General features: G+C 35.1%; 1 protein-coding gene across 10 annotated transcripts in view; it reads right to left on the bottom strand.

Moving 5' to 3' along the window:
* Positions 1 to 3242: 3242 nt before the first annotated feature.
* The window catches only part of asic2 (acid-sensing (proton-gated) ion channel 2), an 814368-nt gene continuing 799091 nt past the window's right edge, over positions 3243 to 18519 (bottom strand). For 9 of the 10 annotated variants that reach the window (XM_068216458.2, XM_073938667.1, XM_073938689.1 and 6 more), the window contains 4 exons: positions 14800 to 14891; positions 14638 to 14717; positions 7495 to 7563; positions 3243 to 4472 (listed from right to left, as the gene is read on the bottom strand). In XM_068216458.2, coding sequence (XP_068072559.1) covers positions 4371 to 4472; positions 7495 to 7563; positions 14638 to 14717; positions 14800 to 14891 — 343 coding nt within the window. In that variant the 3' untranslated portion in view covers positions 3243 to 4370. 10 annotated transcript variants of the gene reach the window in all.

Below are 18519 nucleotides of genomic sequence, written 5' to 3'. Positions count from 1 at the left end.
GATCAATAGATAGAACAAAGGTTAGAGTAGTTAGAGATAGATTGATCATAGAATGATAGACAGAATGATAGATAGATAGATATATAGATGGATGGATGGATCAGTAGATAAAATGATAGAGAGAGAGAGAGAGAGAGAGAGAGAGAGAGAGAGAGAGATCGAATGATAGACAGAATGATAGATAGATAGATAGATAGATAGATAGATAGATAGATAGATAGATAGATAGATAGATAGATAGATAGATAGATAGATAGATAGATAGATAGATAGATAGATAGATAGATAGATAGATAGATAGATAGATAGATTCCAAACGGAAAGATAGATGGATAGAATGATAGAGTAGTTAGAAAAATAGATCGATCGATAGAATGATAGACAGAATGATAGATATATGAATGGATGGATGGATGGATGGATGGATGGATCAATAGATAGAACAAGGGTTAGAGTAGTTAAAGATAGATTGATCATAGAATGATAGACAGAATGATAGATAGATAGATAGATAGATAGATAGATAGATAGATAGATAGATAGATAGATAGATAGATAGATAGATAGATAGATAGATAGATAGATAGATAGATAGATAGATAGATAGATAGATAGATAGATAGATAAAAGCAAAGACACAAGTGCTAGAATTCATTTTCCTTTATTGTTTTCATCTGTAAGATTTGAGGTACAGAAGCAATTATGTTGGAGTTAGAAACATCAACCCCTCTGATTCCTGCTAATGAGAGAACAGCAGAGGTGATTTGACACCTCTTTAGTGTTTGTCCACATGGCAAGAGAGAGTTTGTCTTCTAAAATTACTGTTTATCATTATGAGTGACTTCTTAGTTAACTGTTGTACAAGTATAGACAGATTCTGCATTTGAAGTGTGTACATGTCTGCTAATTCTTTTCTCAGCATGTGCTCGAAACCCTCTGAGGTTCACAGATCTATCTCTGACAGATTTAGAAGAAATCAGCACATTTTCAGGCAAATAAGGATGCGAGTTTCATCCTCTACAGCCCATTACATTTGATTAGCAAACTGAATTGCAAATTAAACAAATAAAAACAACTACATTCTGTCACGGATACTTTGCAACTCAGGAAATTGTCCAGTCTGCAGTTTTCCTACTATTTTGATAGAATAAGACATGTGTCTGTGTTAACAGTCACACAGCTTTCTCACATGCCACAAACAACCCATAGCACATCTTTAATAATCTATTCCCTCTGGCAAAATTATAATTTCCACTCTTAATATTAATGTTTAATAACCGTTGCATTGTCACATTACGATGTAGGTGCAAACCACGCTTCTTAATACTGCAGCCCCAAAAGAGAGGCATGAAAATAATGATTAATGATCCTGCAACAAAAATATCATAGCATGGGTAATTTTGACAAATAAGTGCATAACAACTGCAAGTTCAAATCTGATTGAACAAGGGTGCCCTGGGTCATGTGTGAACACCTGGATGTATTCAACCAAATTAAATACCTTTTACTGATTTATACATAGATTCCAGAAGTTAGTCCAGCCAGATTTCACAAGGAATCATAAGTATATTTTACGTTTTGTCAGTTTAGTGGTTAAGTCAGCCGTACACAAATGTATGATTTAAAAAAGGAGGTGTAGCATAAAACCCCACCCCTAAAACCAACCATCATTGGGGATGAGCAAATTGTACTAAATTGTACGAATGAAATCGGACGAATTCATACGAATTCAATTGCTTAATCAAAAATTTATGAATTGCCGAGAGATTGTTTGGGCTTGTCAGCAGATGTCTGGCCAATTTGGCCTAAAATCAATTTTAACATCAATCATCAATTGAACATTTTAACTCGATTACGATTAATAAATGATTATTTTATTCATTTATTACATTTCACTGACAATAGTTCACTGACAAGTTTTATTTGCCGTCTCAAGGCATCTCTGGTGCAGCTTCCACTCATCATCAATGTAGTGCAAAGTAAAGGTTATTGCACACTGAATCTGAAATTTTCGTCCGTACTTTTCGCACGTTAAAAAATTTATTCGACTTCAGGTTGTGTGGATTGTACTGACACACTGTCCTCAAAACTTTCGTCCATCATAAAAAAATCTAACTTTTTTTCGCATCTGAGTTTTGACAGTTACAGAATATAGAATGCCATCATTTGAGCTACAGATAACCACAGATGCCAAACACAGTGCATAAAATAAAGACAGAATGTGGTGGAAAGCTGAGAAACCCTATATGCTGAATTCAGTGACTGGCAGTGTCTCTCCATACATTTGACGTACTTCCCATAGACATTATAATAGAAAGCATGGTCTGCTTTTGGTCTGTTGCTTCGATACGTCAACGTGGCCAACATCTATTATAATGTCATATAATATACCAGTCTGTTTATGTATGTGAACGTGTGAAGTATTACAAGCAATGTATCAAAATTTTACTGATTTCCTGAAATAAAGTTTGGGATAATCCTGCGCAGCTCTTTGATAATGAGCTGAACTCTCCTTCCTCTGTATTGGATGAACATAATATGCCTGTTCCTCTTTCGGTTTCTACTTTGGAGAAGAGAGGAGAACGTATCACTGACTTAAACTGACTCAAAATGTTTTGTGTTTTCTCATAATGGATTATTAATACACATCGGACTAAGTGTGCAAGGTTTGTTTACATGACAAATTTTTTGCATATGACTACGAAAAAAACACACACAAACATTTCGGACTACAGTGTGACCTTAAGGCTCAAGAATGAGTCCATCGTCCTACTTGACTGGTGATCATAACGCTGCAAAGGGGCTGCAGGAGTAGAAATCAGCCACAGCCTTTAACTTAGCAGGGTCATGTGACACATAGGGAATATAATTTAAAAAATCGTCCTGCAAAAATTTGATCGATTATAGGTTCTAAATGTCAATTTCGATTACTTTTCGATGATCACCCAGGCCTAGGATTTTATGTCCCAGTACAATTTGTTCAAAAGCTTCACCTGCAGTTTCAACACAAGTACTCTAATTCTTTCTTTTTCATTTAACGAAATGACTTTTCAACGTTCAATATTCTTAGATTGAACATTGAAGCAAGTTAAACTAATGAATGCAATCAAGCTCACTCTAGTCACCCAAATCTGACCCTCTTTTCATCACTTTCAGGCAAAGCACATTGTGCGAGAAGAGATTCACTTTAGATAATGATTCTTGGCTGAAACACTGTAAATGTTGAAGAATGAACGGGTCAGTTGAGGCTTTGCAAGAGTGACCTTATATTTAGATTGAGAGCGGTAAACACAAAATCACACCTTTGAACTGTCAATCATCCATCCTCAAAGAACATTGTGGGAACATAGTAAATATTAGATAACATATGGCAATTACAGTGTTACAAACCGCAGCACAGATTAAGAGCTCGTAAATGATGAAATGAGACAAAGACAACCGTATAGAAACCGAACTCACACAATAAACCACCTTCCACCTTTTCATGCTCGCAAAATCCCATCAATCAACTCTAAATTAAAAGATCACAGCAGCTTTCTAATATCGACAAATGAACACCTTTTACATTTGACAAAATGAGAACTGCTAACTGTAACACCATAATCCTGTAAAGCGAGAAAAACTCTTTTTTTTTCATACTTCCTTTGTTCAACGTTTTTCCAAAAGAGAACCAGAAAGCATGTATAAGAACCATACTCAGCCTCAATGGGCTCATAATGGCTTCAATTATACTGTGACCCATTCAGTTTTTCTATGATGGATCGACAAAAATAAAAGGCAAGGAAGGAAAGAAAGGGGCTCTCGGGTTTATGATGCATCGCTGATACATCAAGCAGCCAATTGAGATGCGGAAACACATAGCAAAGAACAGCACGAGAAGACAAATCTGTCTCCATAAGTTGATGACATGTCCGAGAAAAGCATATTGTAACGCATGAAACTGACACATGCACAGTTAGAACAGTTTCACAACATTTTCTCCGTTAATAATTTACAGTGTTTTGGCAGTAGACTTCAAAACAGTGGCTGGGGTAGAGAGATAAAGAACGAATGCGAGAGCACGTTGAGGCCATGTGCATTTTGCAGTTCCTCTTATTCTTGTGTTTTTGTGTTTTGTGTCTCATGTTTACAACTGACCGTCCTGACAGGTCCACAAGCGTCTGCTTTCCTTCGCAAGTCCAGAACAAACAGATGGTGTTTGTGAGAAAATTTTGGGGTCCTTGTGTTCCTCAAGAAGCTTCTTGGCTTCTAGTTTGCATGTCTGTGCCAAATGATGACATGTCTAGAAAAACAGGCTCTCTTTACTCTGTTCTTCTCCCATTGAAATGGAGTGTCTCTGTTCCCCCTGGTGGCATGGAGGGTTAGGGCACTCAGCAGGCGATCTCCTCTAGGGTGCCCAGTGTTGTCTGAAGGGGAACACTGACAGTGTGGCTTATCGATTCTGAATGGTTCACTACTGGATCACAGGTACTCTAAGAGAAATAACACACATGTTATTAGTAAGGCCAGACAGAACCTGCTGACATTTTTTGCTTTTTCTGCTGAGAATTTTGTAAAAAAAAAAAAAAAAATCTGTGGATTTATGTTGAATGATTTTAAAATATGACTATAAGCTTAAAATAAGAAATAAAAATTATACATTTTTAAGTTTTATTAAATCTTTAAAGTGCAAATGCAATGAGATCCACTATTTGGTAAACAAAGCAAGTCTCTCATGTAATATATCTACTAAAAGACAGAAAATATTACTTTACAAACTGTATTGTAAATAAATCATATGAACATTTTATTATTACTATCATTATATTACAATAATATTAGCAAAATTAATTTAAAATCTAAATAAATATCAATTTATTACATTAACACAAATAAATACATAGACTCAATAACAGGCTAAAAATCAGCGGATATCTGTGCAGATTGTGTGTGGGCCTAGTTATCAGTCTACCATAGCCTTTCCTGATATCTAAATAAGGCCATGTTATTAAGATACATTTTCATTGATACGATCACAAGTGGACCAAAGAGACACATTACCGTTCCCATCTGACTTTTAAATGTGCTACTTATGTCCACTTTCATCAACGTCTTTGATGAAGCATTGGGCAGTTGATGGATTTCTCTTATCTGTAATACTGCGAAAGGCTTATGCTATTTTCATAGTTTACAAAAAATAAAAATCAAATTCAAATTACCAAAACAATTAAAATGCTTTATTAAAGTTCATGCATTGGCTAATGAAATTGGGTATAAATGATTTATTTTATTTTTTATTAACTCCTATTTGACTTAGACACTTTTGTTTTTCTGTTTTAAAATGTACAGTGAAGCCTGAAAAAATTCATGCCCCTGGCAAATTCTGGAGAGGGGTATGGCTGCAGACTCAGCGAGGTGCAATTTGAGCTGCATGCAATGCTTTTTAATGGGCTCACCTATGTAACCCCACTCCTAACCCTACCCCTCACAATGATGTCACTAGCTCCACTGAGTGCATAGTGTCTGACATTGTAATCTCTGAAAGCTTGCATCATAAAGGCTGCATTCAGGTACTACTCAGACCCTTTATTTGTTCACGATTTTGAGATTGCTGAATCCAACGCAAAATCATCAAAAAGTCGTAATTTTTTGCAATCCTGCAAAATTCTTAATTTATACGCAAAATAATTGCAAAGAATGTAAATTATCTCACAAAACATCCAATTCCAAACCAAATAATCCAGCGATATTTATTTCTGTTTATTTTAGCTATAAATCACATACGGATGTGGCTGGAAGTTAAGGGCTGTTTCTTAATATGTGTTCTTGACTGTACTTGCGTTCTTGTGTCCTCGTGAAACATCATCAACCGTCACCAAAGTACCGTTCCAATTCAAAGTTCACATCTTGCCAAGTACAGATAAAATTCCTGCATGTGTACTTGCTCTACCCCTTTTGCCAAGGCTGCATCGAGAGGTGACTTGTGCGAACTTGCAAAGCTCAGGTATCCCAGAATGCATTGCAGCTAATGCAGCAAACGTTAATGGTGGTGGAAAAAACATGCACGGTTATAAAAATACTCCTTTACTGTATCACAAAATAAAGTTTTAACAGTTTTTCGGGCAAGAATGTAATAAGTTTTAAACTCAAATCAGCAGTTTATACACAAAGATAGCGCATCTTAGACAACTTGCCTCAGCTTATGCGGACTTCGACTTTCAGCTCCGTCAACACCTCCCTCGCCGAGAGCAGCTTTACTTCGGCCAGTCCATCTCGGATGTTAAAACATTATATTTAATTTGTTTTGTGAAGATCTAACGGACAGTTTTTTTGTCTTATAAATCTATTATTTTTTCACAGGTGTATTATTTTGGCAGTATTATTTTGTTACCTTTTATATTTGTCTTTAATTATGTTACCGTGTTGTACGAGGTTTGTCTTTGTTTACCAAATTGTTTGACGTAATCTTTATTTCTTATCGTGCATGCCTTCATTTCTTATTGTGTATATACTTGCATAATTACCATTGTAGTTTTTTAATCTGAAAATCAAAGACACGTGTCTGTTTATAATAACTAATTTTACTTCACATTTATATGGATTTATGTGTATATTTTCTTAAATCAAAAATGTAGATTTATAATATCAATATAATATTATCTACAGGGTCGTGCTTTATATAATTAAATCATTTTATTGTTAATGTACAGTGAAACCGATGAATCCATGGTGAGGTAAGTGAAGTTATAAGTTATATATAAGTATACTGCCGTTCCATTTGAAAAAGTACCCGACTTGTGTCTTTGCGTCCTCGAGAGTTCGTTCTTCCAAGTCTGAACTTGGCAAGTCTGAACTCCCAAGGGCGCAAGTCCGAACTTTGTGTACTTGATATTGAGAAACAGCCAACAAGAAGTATTTATATTAATCATTAAATTTCCCATTAATTGTATTTTATTAACGTTTACCACTTTTCAGCCTAAACATAACCGTCACAGTAGTAATACTGGCCCATATCTATCAGCTCATTCAATCAAGTGAAACCATTCAAAGAGGGTGGTCACATATGAAGAGTTCAGATGCAAAAACCTCTAAATATCATCTGAAATTTTCTTCTAAAATGAACATTTTTATCAGGCTGTTTGTTGGTTCAGTAATTTCACTTTTATGGCAAAGAATAGGTCCTTTGCATGGTCTCAACTCAACATAAAAGGAGCATTATTCTCTGCCTTCTATATCTATGGAAATTCTAGATGGCTCTTAGAGGTTTTTGCATCTGAACTCTTCATACATTATGTATTTATTTTTCACATGTGCAATCACACTATTAAAGCAATCCTGTCAAACGTGTTTTCAACTAATCCTGTATGTAATTGAAAGTGAAGGTTAGAACGTTTCACACCCCATTCACACCTGTAACTAAAGTTGTCCACTTGTGATTAGATCGACAAAAACACATCGTAATATAAATTGTGAACAAGGCCTAAATGATTTAGCTTAGCAGGCAAGCTTTTTTACCACATCCTCTCCATGACTCTCTTCCTCCTCCTCTCGGTTCAGCAGGTCCAGCAGTCTCTCCTTCACCACCTGCCAGCACACATCACAAACCACCATCTCATTCACTGCCAAAACAGGTCTCAAACTTCTGGCCTGAGTTCAGCTTTGTAGCTCTGCCAGTGCTGTGCTAATCAAATCAGCGACATGGGTAGCAGCCCAGGTCACTAACCACAGGGGGATCCCAGGATCAGGAAATCGCATAGGGATTGAGATTGGCAATTGTGATCGGGAAAATCATTTTGGTCTTGTTTTCAGGTCCAAACTGGCTTGACAGATGCTCATGTTGGCAAAGCACAAGTGATCTCCGCTTCACCCATTTAAAATTTCAGTTGAATGGACAGGAATTGAAGTCGGAGCTAATGAAATAGCATTAAAAGGCTCAGAAATCGAAACAGAACTTTTTGATGGTGATGTCAAAGCCTGTTTCATAGTACTAAGAACTTTTTGAGATCTTTGCTCGACTGTTTACATGGCTGTAAAGTGCAATTTCAACTCTAATAAATATTTATCTCTAAATGGTTTTATAGTTCAGAAATGACAGGTTTTTCTCTTTCACACATTGAACATAAAATGACTGATCAACTATGGCAAATTTATGCCTGTACATGAGATGGCACTGACCACAACGATGTGTTTTTTTTGGCAGCCTGCCCATTTTGACCCTTATCTTGATCCTTTTTTTTTCTAGTTGGCTTTAACCTACTGCACCATAGGAAGATAAAGTTTAGTAGTACATCAGAAACACAAGCTATTTATCATGTTTACGACTTTCATAAAATATTAAAATGACAATCAATTTGCATTTTCTTGCAGTTTCTTGCCACAGAACTTTTTAAAAGATGCTTGGCAACACTTTATGATAACTGAAGACTATTTATAACGTAATACGCATTAGTTAGCTCATCTTTGGTTAAGCCAGGGGTGTCCAAACTCGGTCCTGGAGGACCGGTGTCCTGCATAGTTTAGCTCCAACTTGCTTCAACACACCTGCCAGGAAGATTCTAGTTTATCTAGTAAGAGCTTGATTAGCTGCTTCAGGTGTGTTTGATTAGGGTTGGAGCGAAACACTCCAGGACTGAGTTTGGACACCCCTAAGTTAAGCAATACATCTAATTCTTCGGCCAGACGAATCAGAGCTTTTTTTTTTTTTTCAATTTCAGCTAAAAAAATTTGTAAAAAAAAATTTAAAAAATTAAAAATCAGTAGACCTTTACTCTGAATAATGTTTGTAGTATATTAACTGAAATCCTAAAACAAGAGATTTTTAAGTTTAATTTAAGGTTTACAGTGCAAATCCAATTAGATCCATTTGTTTGGTGAACAAAGCAAGTCTTTCACATAACTACAGGACAGAAAATATCATTTTACAAACTGTGTTGTAAATAAATCATACAAACATTTGCATATTAGTTAATATAAGTACTAAAATAAAGATAAAAACAGAATATATATATATTAAGTACATAAATTAATTTTTAATTAATATATAAATTAAGTATTGCATTCCTTACAAAGCAGTTATTTAAGAGCAATTGGTGCTATTTTAAGATTATTCAGAATGAGTAAGTAAATGATTAATAAGCTATTAATATGAACACTTGTACCTTATATTTCAGGCATAAGTAAGTTACTCTGCATGTTGTTCATTATTTTTTTTCTCTTTAGAATATAACTGAGCCTGTATTTGTCATTTATAAGGGATCTGCAGGGGTTTTTCTTCACTTTAGATCAGCTCACAAAACAGTAGGAATTTGTATTTAAACTGTACAATAATTTTATGTTTAGAATATTTTTTTTAGATTTATATTAAGCTTAATCTTTTTAGTCTTGATTTCTTTGGTAAGTGAATCACTCTTTAATTTTCTTTTATCTGTTTTTAGTTAGCTTTTATCGGTTTAAAACTGTAAATAAAAAAGACAAGAAAAATTAACATTCTTCCACTGTGATTTTATCAGCTTTTTATCAGTATCAGCTTTTTTTAAATGTTAAAATTGTACTATGGTAAAGGCTGAGCACGTGGATATTACTGAATTCCAAGAGGAAATTACCAAGAAATGTGAAGCTGGCCTAATCAATATTGATGAGCTCTAGTATGAGTCATAATACCAGACACTGGAGGCGTCTGTTTGCCCTAGACCTGATGAGGGTTAACATGCCCTGGACATGATAGAGTCTCGCTTAATAAAAAAAAAAAAAAAAAAAAAAAAAAAAAAAAAAAAATATATATATATATATATATATATATATATATATATATATATATATATATATATATATATATATATATATATATATATATATATATATATATATATATATATTATTAATAAATAAATACATATTTTTAGATTTTGTAATCTCGTGCATTTTCACTGAAGCGAAATGCTTTAGTGGTTCTTTAATTTTTATGTGTTTTTTAAACGGCATCCAAAAAATGTAATATAGAGAGGCTTAAGCTTCAGGAAATAGTAAGAAATATGTGTATTTAAAAATTATCTTGCATCAAAAAGCCATCAACAGAACAGGACAGAATGTAAAATGTGTGTGTGTGTGTTTCCTCAAGGGCATGAGTGGTGTAAGGGCTTGTGCTGGCTGCTGTCCACAGAGCAAAGAGACCAGCAGCAATGTAGAATTAATGAAGCCTCATTATGATGAAACTCTCCATCAGAGTGTCATTCATTCTACACCAGAGACAGACAGACAGACTGAAGTTTTCAACAGCCGTCACAGTGTCTGGGGGAAACTATGTGAGTGTGTGATTTTTTTCTGAATAAATTAGCATTTTTCATGTCTGAGTGTGTTTACTACAGTGTGTATGGTGTCTCGTCTAAGACACTGAACAGCTCGTCTGTGTCTGAGTGTCAGATTGGATACAGAATTAACACTCAACAAATGGCAACTTATAGTAAGTTATGTGCTGAAGTTGAGTTTTGAGTTAGGTGGGTACACACAAACAGCTTGTTTGCTTGTTTTTGGTGGAGAGATATTACGAGTCGTTGTAGTCTGTGTGGTGTTTTTCTTTCTCTCGCTCTTTCGTTTACTATCTTGCTCTCTCTCTCCTGCTCTCTTTTGTTTTTAATTTTTCGCAGGTGGAGTGGATTACGGCGGATCAAGATTGGCGCTTGGATTGGCGGCGGCCATATTTAAAACCTCAGAGAACATGGAATAAGTGGCTCCCCGTTCTCTCTCGATTCTCCACTCATTATTTTTTGTGGAAATTTTGTTTAAACGATGAAAAAGAGTGTTTGTTGCTGATGAGGCGTTTTGTGAGGTGCAGATGTGAAGTTTTGGTTTTCTGGTTTTCTGTCTCCCTGTCTGGCTTGGAGCATGGTAGAGAGGTTTGGTGCTCTCAGTTTATTATTTTGAATTACTCCTGTGTTGTTAGTTGGGAGGTAAGTTTTCTTTATTGATTTTCTTATTTATTTTTCAGGCAAGTTTACTCAAATTTAGTTAGTTTGGTTTATTGTATTTTATTTTGGCTGAACTACTTCCGTTGTTATTTTGCTCCTTGTTTTCTGTATATAAAACATATTTTCTTGTTAATTCTCAATAGTTTTGGTTTAAATATTTGGGGAAATCAGGGGCAAAAACTTTTTGGGGCTGAGAGTAACGCAGTTTTGATTCTTTGTATGTCCTGTACCTGTGGTTGAATTGACAATACATCTGACTTTAATTTGACTTTGATTTATTCAGTGGCAAAAATAATAAAATCAGGATTGTTATGTAATATTTACAGTACAATTAAAAAATAAGGTTTTGTTAACACATTAGTTTTGTAGCAATTTATGGTTTTTTACCTACCTATTAATGTGATACTAACAGCTTTTTGTAGTAGTTATAAAATATGGTTTTATATTACACCCCTAATCCCACCCAAAACTCAGCTTTCACCTTTCCAGCTATTAATAAACAGCTATTTAGTAGTTTATTGAGCTAGTACACTCATTAAATGGGTTGTTTAAAACATTATTGTAACTTAAAAAATGTTTTCCACCCAGATTTCTTCGTTAATATTAAAAAAAAAATACATAATTTATTCCTGCAACTCTGAATAAATTCAGTGTCACATGATCTTTAAGCAATCATTTGCTGCTCAAGAAACATTTCTTTATTATTATCAATGCTTAAAACATGTGTGATGCTTGGTGTATTTCTGGAAATCATGGTATTATTTGTTTCTAGGAGAAGGGTAAAAGCAGCAATTATTTCAAATAAAATTATAATAACCTTACATTTTAATTATTCAATAGTAGTGTATAGATGCTGCAACCAGTGTATTTTTTTTGCGACAGTAAAATCAGATAAATACTAAGATTATCATCAGAAATAAGGACTAAGACAGACAGACAAGATACACATTTGTACTTAAAGTCTCCATATTGGTTCTTCAAAAGTATATATTTTTACATAACATTTTCATGAGGTACACTTTTGTACTTTTCAGGTACTAATATGTACTCTTGAGGTATTATTATGAACTCTTTAGGTACAAATGTGCACCTTTTAAAAAGTATCACCCCAGTGACAGCTCTTATTTCTGAGAGAATAGATAGATAGATAGATAGATAGATAGATAGATAGATAGATAGATAGATAGATAGATAGATAGATAGATAGATAGATAGATAGATAGATAGATAGATAGATAGATAGATAGATAGATAGATAGATAGATAGATAGATAGATAGATAGATAGATAGATAGATAGATAGATAGATAGATAGATAGATAGATAGATAGATAGATAGATAGATAAGGCAAGGCAAGGCAAGGCAAGTTTATTTATATAGCACATTTCATACACAGTGGCAATTCAAAGTGCTTTACATAAACAGGAATAAAAAAAGACAAGTTTAGAAACATAAAATGCAGACAATAAAAATTATTAAAAACAAATTAAAATGAGTTAAAATAGGCTATAAAAGAATGAAAAAGAAAATTAAAAACATAATAGTGTGATCTGTCGGACGTAGCACAGTGCTCATTCAGTAAAGGCACAGCTAAACAGATGTGTTTTCATTCTTGATTTGAATGTGCCTAATGTTGGAGCACATCTGATCATTTCTTGAAGCTGATTCCAGCAGCGAGGAGCATAGTGGCTGAAGGCAGATTCACCCTGCTTTGACCGAACCCTTGGAATTTCTAGTTTATATGATCCTAAAGATCTGAGTGATCTGTTGGGTTTGTATTCAGTGAGCATATCTGTAATGTATTGAGGTCCTAGGTCATTTAATGATTTATAGACCAGTAATAATACTTTAAAATCTATTCTGAATGTAACTGGCAGCCAGTGTAGAGACCTGAGGACCGGTGTGATGTGCTCTGATTTCCTGGTTCTGGTCAGAATTCTGGCCGCAGCGTTCTGGATTAGCTGTAACTGTCTGACTGTCTTTTTGGGTAGGCCAGTGAGGAGGCCATTACAGTAATCCACCCTGCTGCTGATAAAAGCATGAACAAGTTTCTCTAAGTCTTCACTGGAAACAAAGCATCTGATTCTTGCAATATTTTTGAGATGATAGTATGCTGATTTACTGACTGCTTTGACATGACTGTTGAAACTCAGATCTGACTCCAGAGTCACACCAAGATTCTTGACCTTATTTTTTGTCGTTTGACCTTTAGAGCCAAGGTATGCATTTACCTTGAGAACCTCGTCTCTTTTCCGAAATGCAATGACTTCAGTTTTCTCTTTGTTTAACTGAAGAAACTTTTGCCACATCCAATTGTTAATTTCATCAATGCACTGGTAGAGGGTGTCAATGGGGCTGTAGTCATTAGTCAGTAAGGCTAGGTAGATCTGAGTGTCATCAGCATAGCTGTGGTAGGAGATTTGGTTCTTTCTCATTATTTGGCTCAGAGGGAGCATGTAAAGGTTGAACAGGAGAGGTGCCAGAATCGAGCCTTGTGGGACTCCACACGTCATGGGTGTCCACCTCGACCTATGATCACCTATACTGACATAGTAATCTCTCCCTTCAAGGTAAGATCTGAACCATTTGAGGACTGTCCCAGACAGCCCAACCCAGTTTTCCAGCCTATCCAGAAGTAAGCTGTGATCGACAGTGTCAAATGCAGCACTGAGATCGAGCAATATCAGCACTGTTATTTTACCTGAATCTGTGTTTAGACGTATATCATTGATTATCTTTATAAGAGCGCTCTCTGTACTGTGATGTGCTCTGAACCCCGATTGAAAATTGTCTAAACACCCTCTGAAGTTTAAGAACTTGTTAACCTGGTTAAAAACAACTTTTTTAATGATTTTGCCAAAGAAAGGAAGATTTGAGATTGGCCTGTAATTGCTCAATAGGATGTTATCCAGGTTGCTCTTCTTCAAGAGGGGTTCAACAACTGCAGTTTTAAGTGAGTTTGGAAAAATCCCTGATAGAAGTGAAGCATTTACCACTTTTAGAAGATCCATTTCTAAACAGGTAAACACCGTTTTGAAGAATGATGTGGGGAGCGTGTCAAGACTGCAGGTTGATGTTTTCATAATTTGCACAATCTCTTTTAAGATTTTACCGTTAATTGCCATGAAATCAGACATAATGTCTGATTTCTTAAGTTGTGGTTGAGCTAGTTTTACTTTGACACAATTTGGCTGATTGGATGAGCTGATTGCCTTTCTGATATTATTGATCTTATCAGTAAAGAAATGCGCAAACTCATTACATTTACTTTCAGAGAGAAGCTCACTGGGAATCCGACTGGGGGGGTTTGTGAGTCTCTCTATCATTGCAAAGAGTGTGCGAGCATTATTTAAGTTGCTGTTTATAAGGCTTGAAAAGAAAGTCTGTCTAGACAGACAGACAGACAGACAGACAGACAGACAGAGACAGACAGACAGACAGACAGACAGACAGACAGACAGACAGACAGACAGACAGACAGACAGACAGATAGATAGATAGATAGATAGATAGATAGATTGATAGATAGAGAGAGAGAGAGAGAGAGAGAGAGAGAAATAGAACCACTGGTATTGTGTTGCTTAAAATGAATGTACACTTGTTTAAAAATACTAAGTTACACTTTTTTTTAAAATTTATAACTAATATCATAATGTGTAATTGGCACTTTATTGTTTGTAAATGTGGACGTACCTCATATGCATAATCGAATAGCTCCAGTAAAGTCAGGATACTTGCACCGATAAACAAGCCCATCTGACCACCAATATCACCTGCAACATAAACATATTTATGTAGATGTAGAAGAACAGAGAGGTAAGATAAAAGCCTTCATGCTACAGTGTGTTATGTTACCTAGTAGACCCGCCACCTCATATGCTTTCTTCTGCTCTATGGTCTCATAATTCAGAGCTTCAAAAAACACATCCAGAACTAGGATGTTGTCCCTGCATCAACAGAACACAAAGAGTGATGTTTTGAAGTAAAACCATCAAACAAGTTTCCTGCAAATGTGATTTGTCTGTTGATACCTGAAGAGAAAAATTACACAATTACAACTGAACAAGAAAATCTAGCTTGAGTTCTAATAAACTACTATGTAGCACTAAAATTGTTCATTTGATACCATAACTCACTCCATTTTTTAATATTTGTATGCAATTAAACCAGTAAACTATTTGCATAAATATATGTGTTATTACACTGTTGACAAAAAAATTATTGACCAGTAAAATAACCATTCCACAACACCTTCTGGTTACATTATTATTATTTTTAGCTTTGTAATGTTTTGGTTATATTCATTAATTCATTTTCCTTCGGCTTAGTCCCTTATTTTGAGGAGTCGCCACAGCGGAATGAACTGCTAACTATTCCAGTATATGTTTAAGCAGTGAGGTTCTTCCAGCTACAACCCAATACCGGGAAACAACCATACATTCTTACATTCACACGTGCACTTATACACTACGGCCAATTGAGTTTAGCCAATTCACTAATAGTATATGTCTTTGGACTGTGGGTGGGAAACCAGAGCATCCAGAGGAAACCCACGCCAACATGGGGAGGACTAGCAAACTCCACACAGAAATGCCAACTGATCTAGCCAAGACTTGAACATGGACGTTCTTGCTGTAAGGCGACAGTGCTAACCACTGAGCCACCATGCAGCCCGGTTTTGTTTAAAGAGGAATATTAATTAACCACATGTACTCACAATAGTTTAGTATTCAGGAAAATGGCTGTACCTACAGCAGAAAATGTGTTAAACCTCCCCAAATCCTCCTGCTGTACCTATCATTTGTCTTTGTTACTATGTACCCTAATAACCATAAATCACATACACTTAAAAAAATATATATATATATTTTCAGCTTGTTGAAACTTCTTATTTAAAATAAGCTGTTTCTGCATAGCTCTTGAGTTTTTTGGGGACAACTTGATAATTTTGGCGTTCCCATGGCTCAGTGGCTAGCACTGTTGCCTCACAGCAAAAAGGTTGCTGGTTCAAGTGCTGGCTGGGTCAGTTGGCATTTCTGTGAGCTTGTTCTTCCTCTGTTTGCATGGGTACTCCGATTTCCCCCACAGTCCAAAGGACATGCGGTATATGTACATTGACTAAGCTAAATTGACTATAGTGTATGTGTCTGAATGAGTGTGCATGGATGTTTCCCACTACTGGGTTGCAGCTGGAAGGGCATCCTGCGTGTAAAACATATAATGTATAAATTAGCAGTTCATTCTGCTGTGGCGATCCCAGATGAATAAAGAGACTAAGCTGAAGGAAAATTAATGAATACACTTAGTTATTTTGTGTTCAAACCAAAAAATTATAACTTGTGTTGGGACAACATGAAGAAGGCAGCATATTTACAATGTTTTTTAACATCCCTTCACCTCAGAGAAATAGTTTGTAAAATAAACCGTTTTAAAAAATGACTCGCATTTAAAGACAGTCACTTTGTTCCTAAACAAACTGGCTATTTAAATCTTACGAATAAATTATTTAGTGACACACTTATTGGGACTAAGGTTTCCTGCCACCTGTTGGTAGTTTAGTTTATATTCCAAAGCATCAAACAATTGCAATATATGCAAGGCAATTTGCAAATAGACTGTGTTTATCTACTCTGAAGTCTGAATCAAATTTAAATAACACTGCAAAATAATAAAAATTTATGCTTTCCACAAAAATTAAACCATTTTATGTTTAGGATATGTGCAACAGGAATGGAAAAATCCAACTTCACTGTGGGTTGAGCTGCCACAGCTAGCAACAGATAATATATGTTTTTTTTTCTGGAGAAAGTCTTATTTGTTTTATTTTGGCTAGAATAAAAGCATTTTTTTTAAATATATTTTGAGGTCAAAATTATTAGCCCCTTTATTCTATTTTTTTGATAGTCTACAGAACAAACCATCATTATACAATAACTTGCCTAATTACCCTAAACTGCCTATCTAATTAACCTAGTTAAACCTTTAAATGTCACTTTAAGCTGTATAGAAGTGTCTTGAAAAATATGTTGTAAAATATTATTTACAGCCATCCTGGCAAAGACTAAATAAATCAGTTATTAGAGATGAGTTATTAAAACTAGAAATGTGCAAAAAAAATCTTCTCTTTGTTAAACTAGGGGGCTAATAATTTTGACATCAACTGTTTATAAATGACCAAAACATCAGGGCTGCTTGGGTTCAAGTAGTCAAGAGCTGCATCCGAAATTCCATACTTCCATACTATACAGTATGATAAAAAACAGCATGTGAGCCGAGAAGTATATCCGAATTCATAGAATTAAAAAAAAACAGTATGTGAGAAGAACCCAGATGACCGTGAAAGCACCGTTAGAGAATTCATGAATGGGAGTGAAGGAACGCAACTGACGCAAATAGCTCATGTGATGATGACAAAATGGCGGATTTAGTACGTCGGAGTTCCATTCATAGTATTGACATTCATACTGTTTAGAACATACTTTTCTAACGACTGAGTTGTACATTTAAATTCAAATGCAGTATATCTATTGAGCAGTGGCGGTTCGAACGCAGCCATCATGTTTCAAATCAAGTTGCTAAACACCATATATCAGTATCATGATGAAGACTGGACCTGTTATTGAATGTTATTGGCTGAACTTCAACCAGAAAACACAAATGACACTAGCGTTATTTAAATCATTCTCTTATAGTGCTGCAGTGACAAATAATCTTGGCATGACATAATTAGTGCTAAAAGTAAACACATTTTTTTTCTCATCATAATAAAATGAAGCAGTCTAGAGAAGCATATCTGTCTAGTGGGACACCAGAGTGATTATATGCTGTTTGCATTATGCTGATTTAATTGACTCTGCGCTTGAGCAACATGTGTGTATGTGTGAGTGTGTCTGAGAGAAAAAGAAAATGAGAGAGAAAGAAACAGAGATTCAGTTTTCCTTATAGCTCCACGTTTCAGACACATCAATCACATGCTTATCGCAATGACAATGAACTAATGAATGGAGAGGATGCGATATCTGTCAGTATATTGAAGAACAACTCCCCGAATGTTCTTGACACAAAGCAAAAGTGTTCTCAACTTGTCAGCTAAATGTCTGGAGGAAAAATAAATATGTCTGAGAGGCACATCAAATGTCCTGTGTGCTAATGCCACTTTTATTGTCTAGAAGCATGTCTAACATTTCAAATAGCAAACAACACACAGGGTGGAGTTTGTTTAAGGCAAGAGAAGCTTTCCATTTTTTTAATGACTCACAAAGACGGCTTTGTGAGTCATTTATGCAGTTAAATATACTTTATAACTTTCTTGAATATACAGTTAAAGTCAGAATTATTAACCCCCCTGAATTATTAGCCCCACTGTTTATCCCCCCCCCCCCAGTTTCTGCTTAACAGAGAGATTTTTTTTCAGACAATTTTAAACATAGTTTTAATGACATCTTAAATAACTGATTTATTTTATCTTTGTCAAGATGACAGTAAATACTATTTTGCTAGATATTTTTAAAGACTCTTCTAGCTTAAAGTGAAATTTAAAGGCTTAACTAGGTTAATTAGGTTAACTAGGCAGGT

The sequence above is a fragment of the Danio rerio genome, chromosome 3 (assembly GCF_049306965.1).
Source record: "Danio rerio strain Tuebingen ecotype United States chromosome 3, GRCz12tu, whole genome shotgun sequence".
NCBI classification, from domain to species: domain Eukaryota; kingdom Metazoa; phylum Chordata; class Actinopteri; order Cypriniformes; family Danionidae; genus Danio; species Danio rerio.
This window is presented reverse-complemented; position numbering and strand designations above follow the sequence as displayed.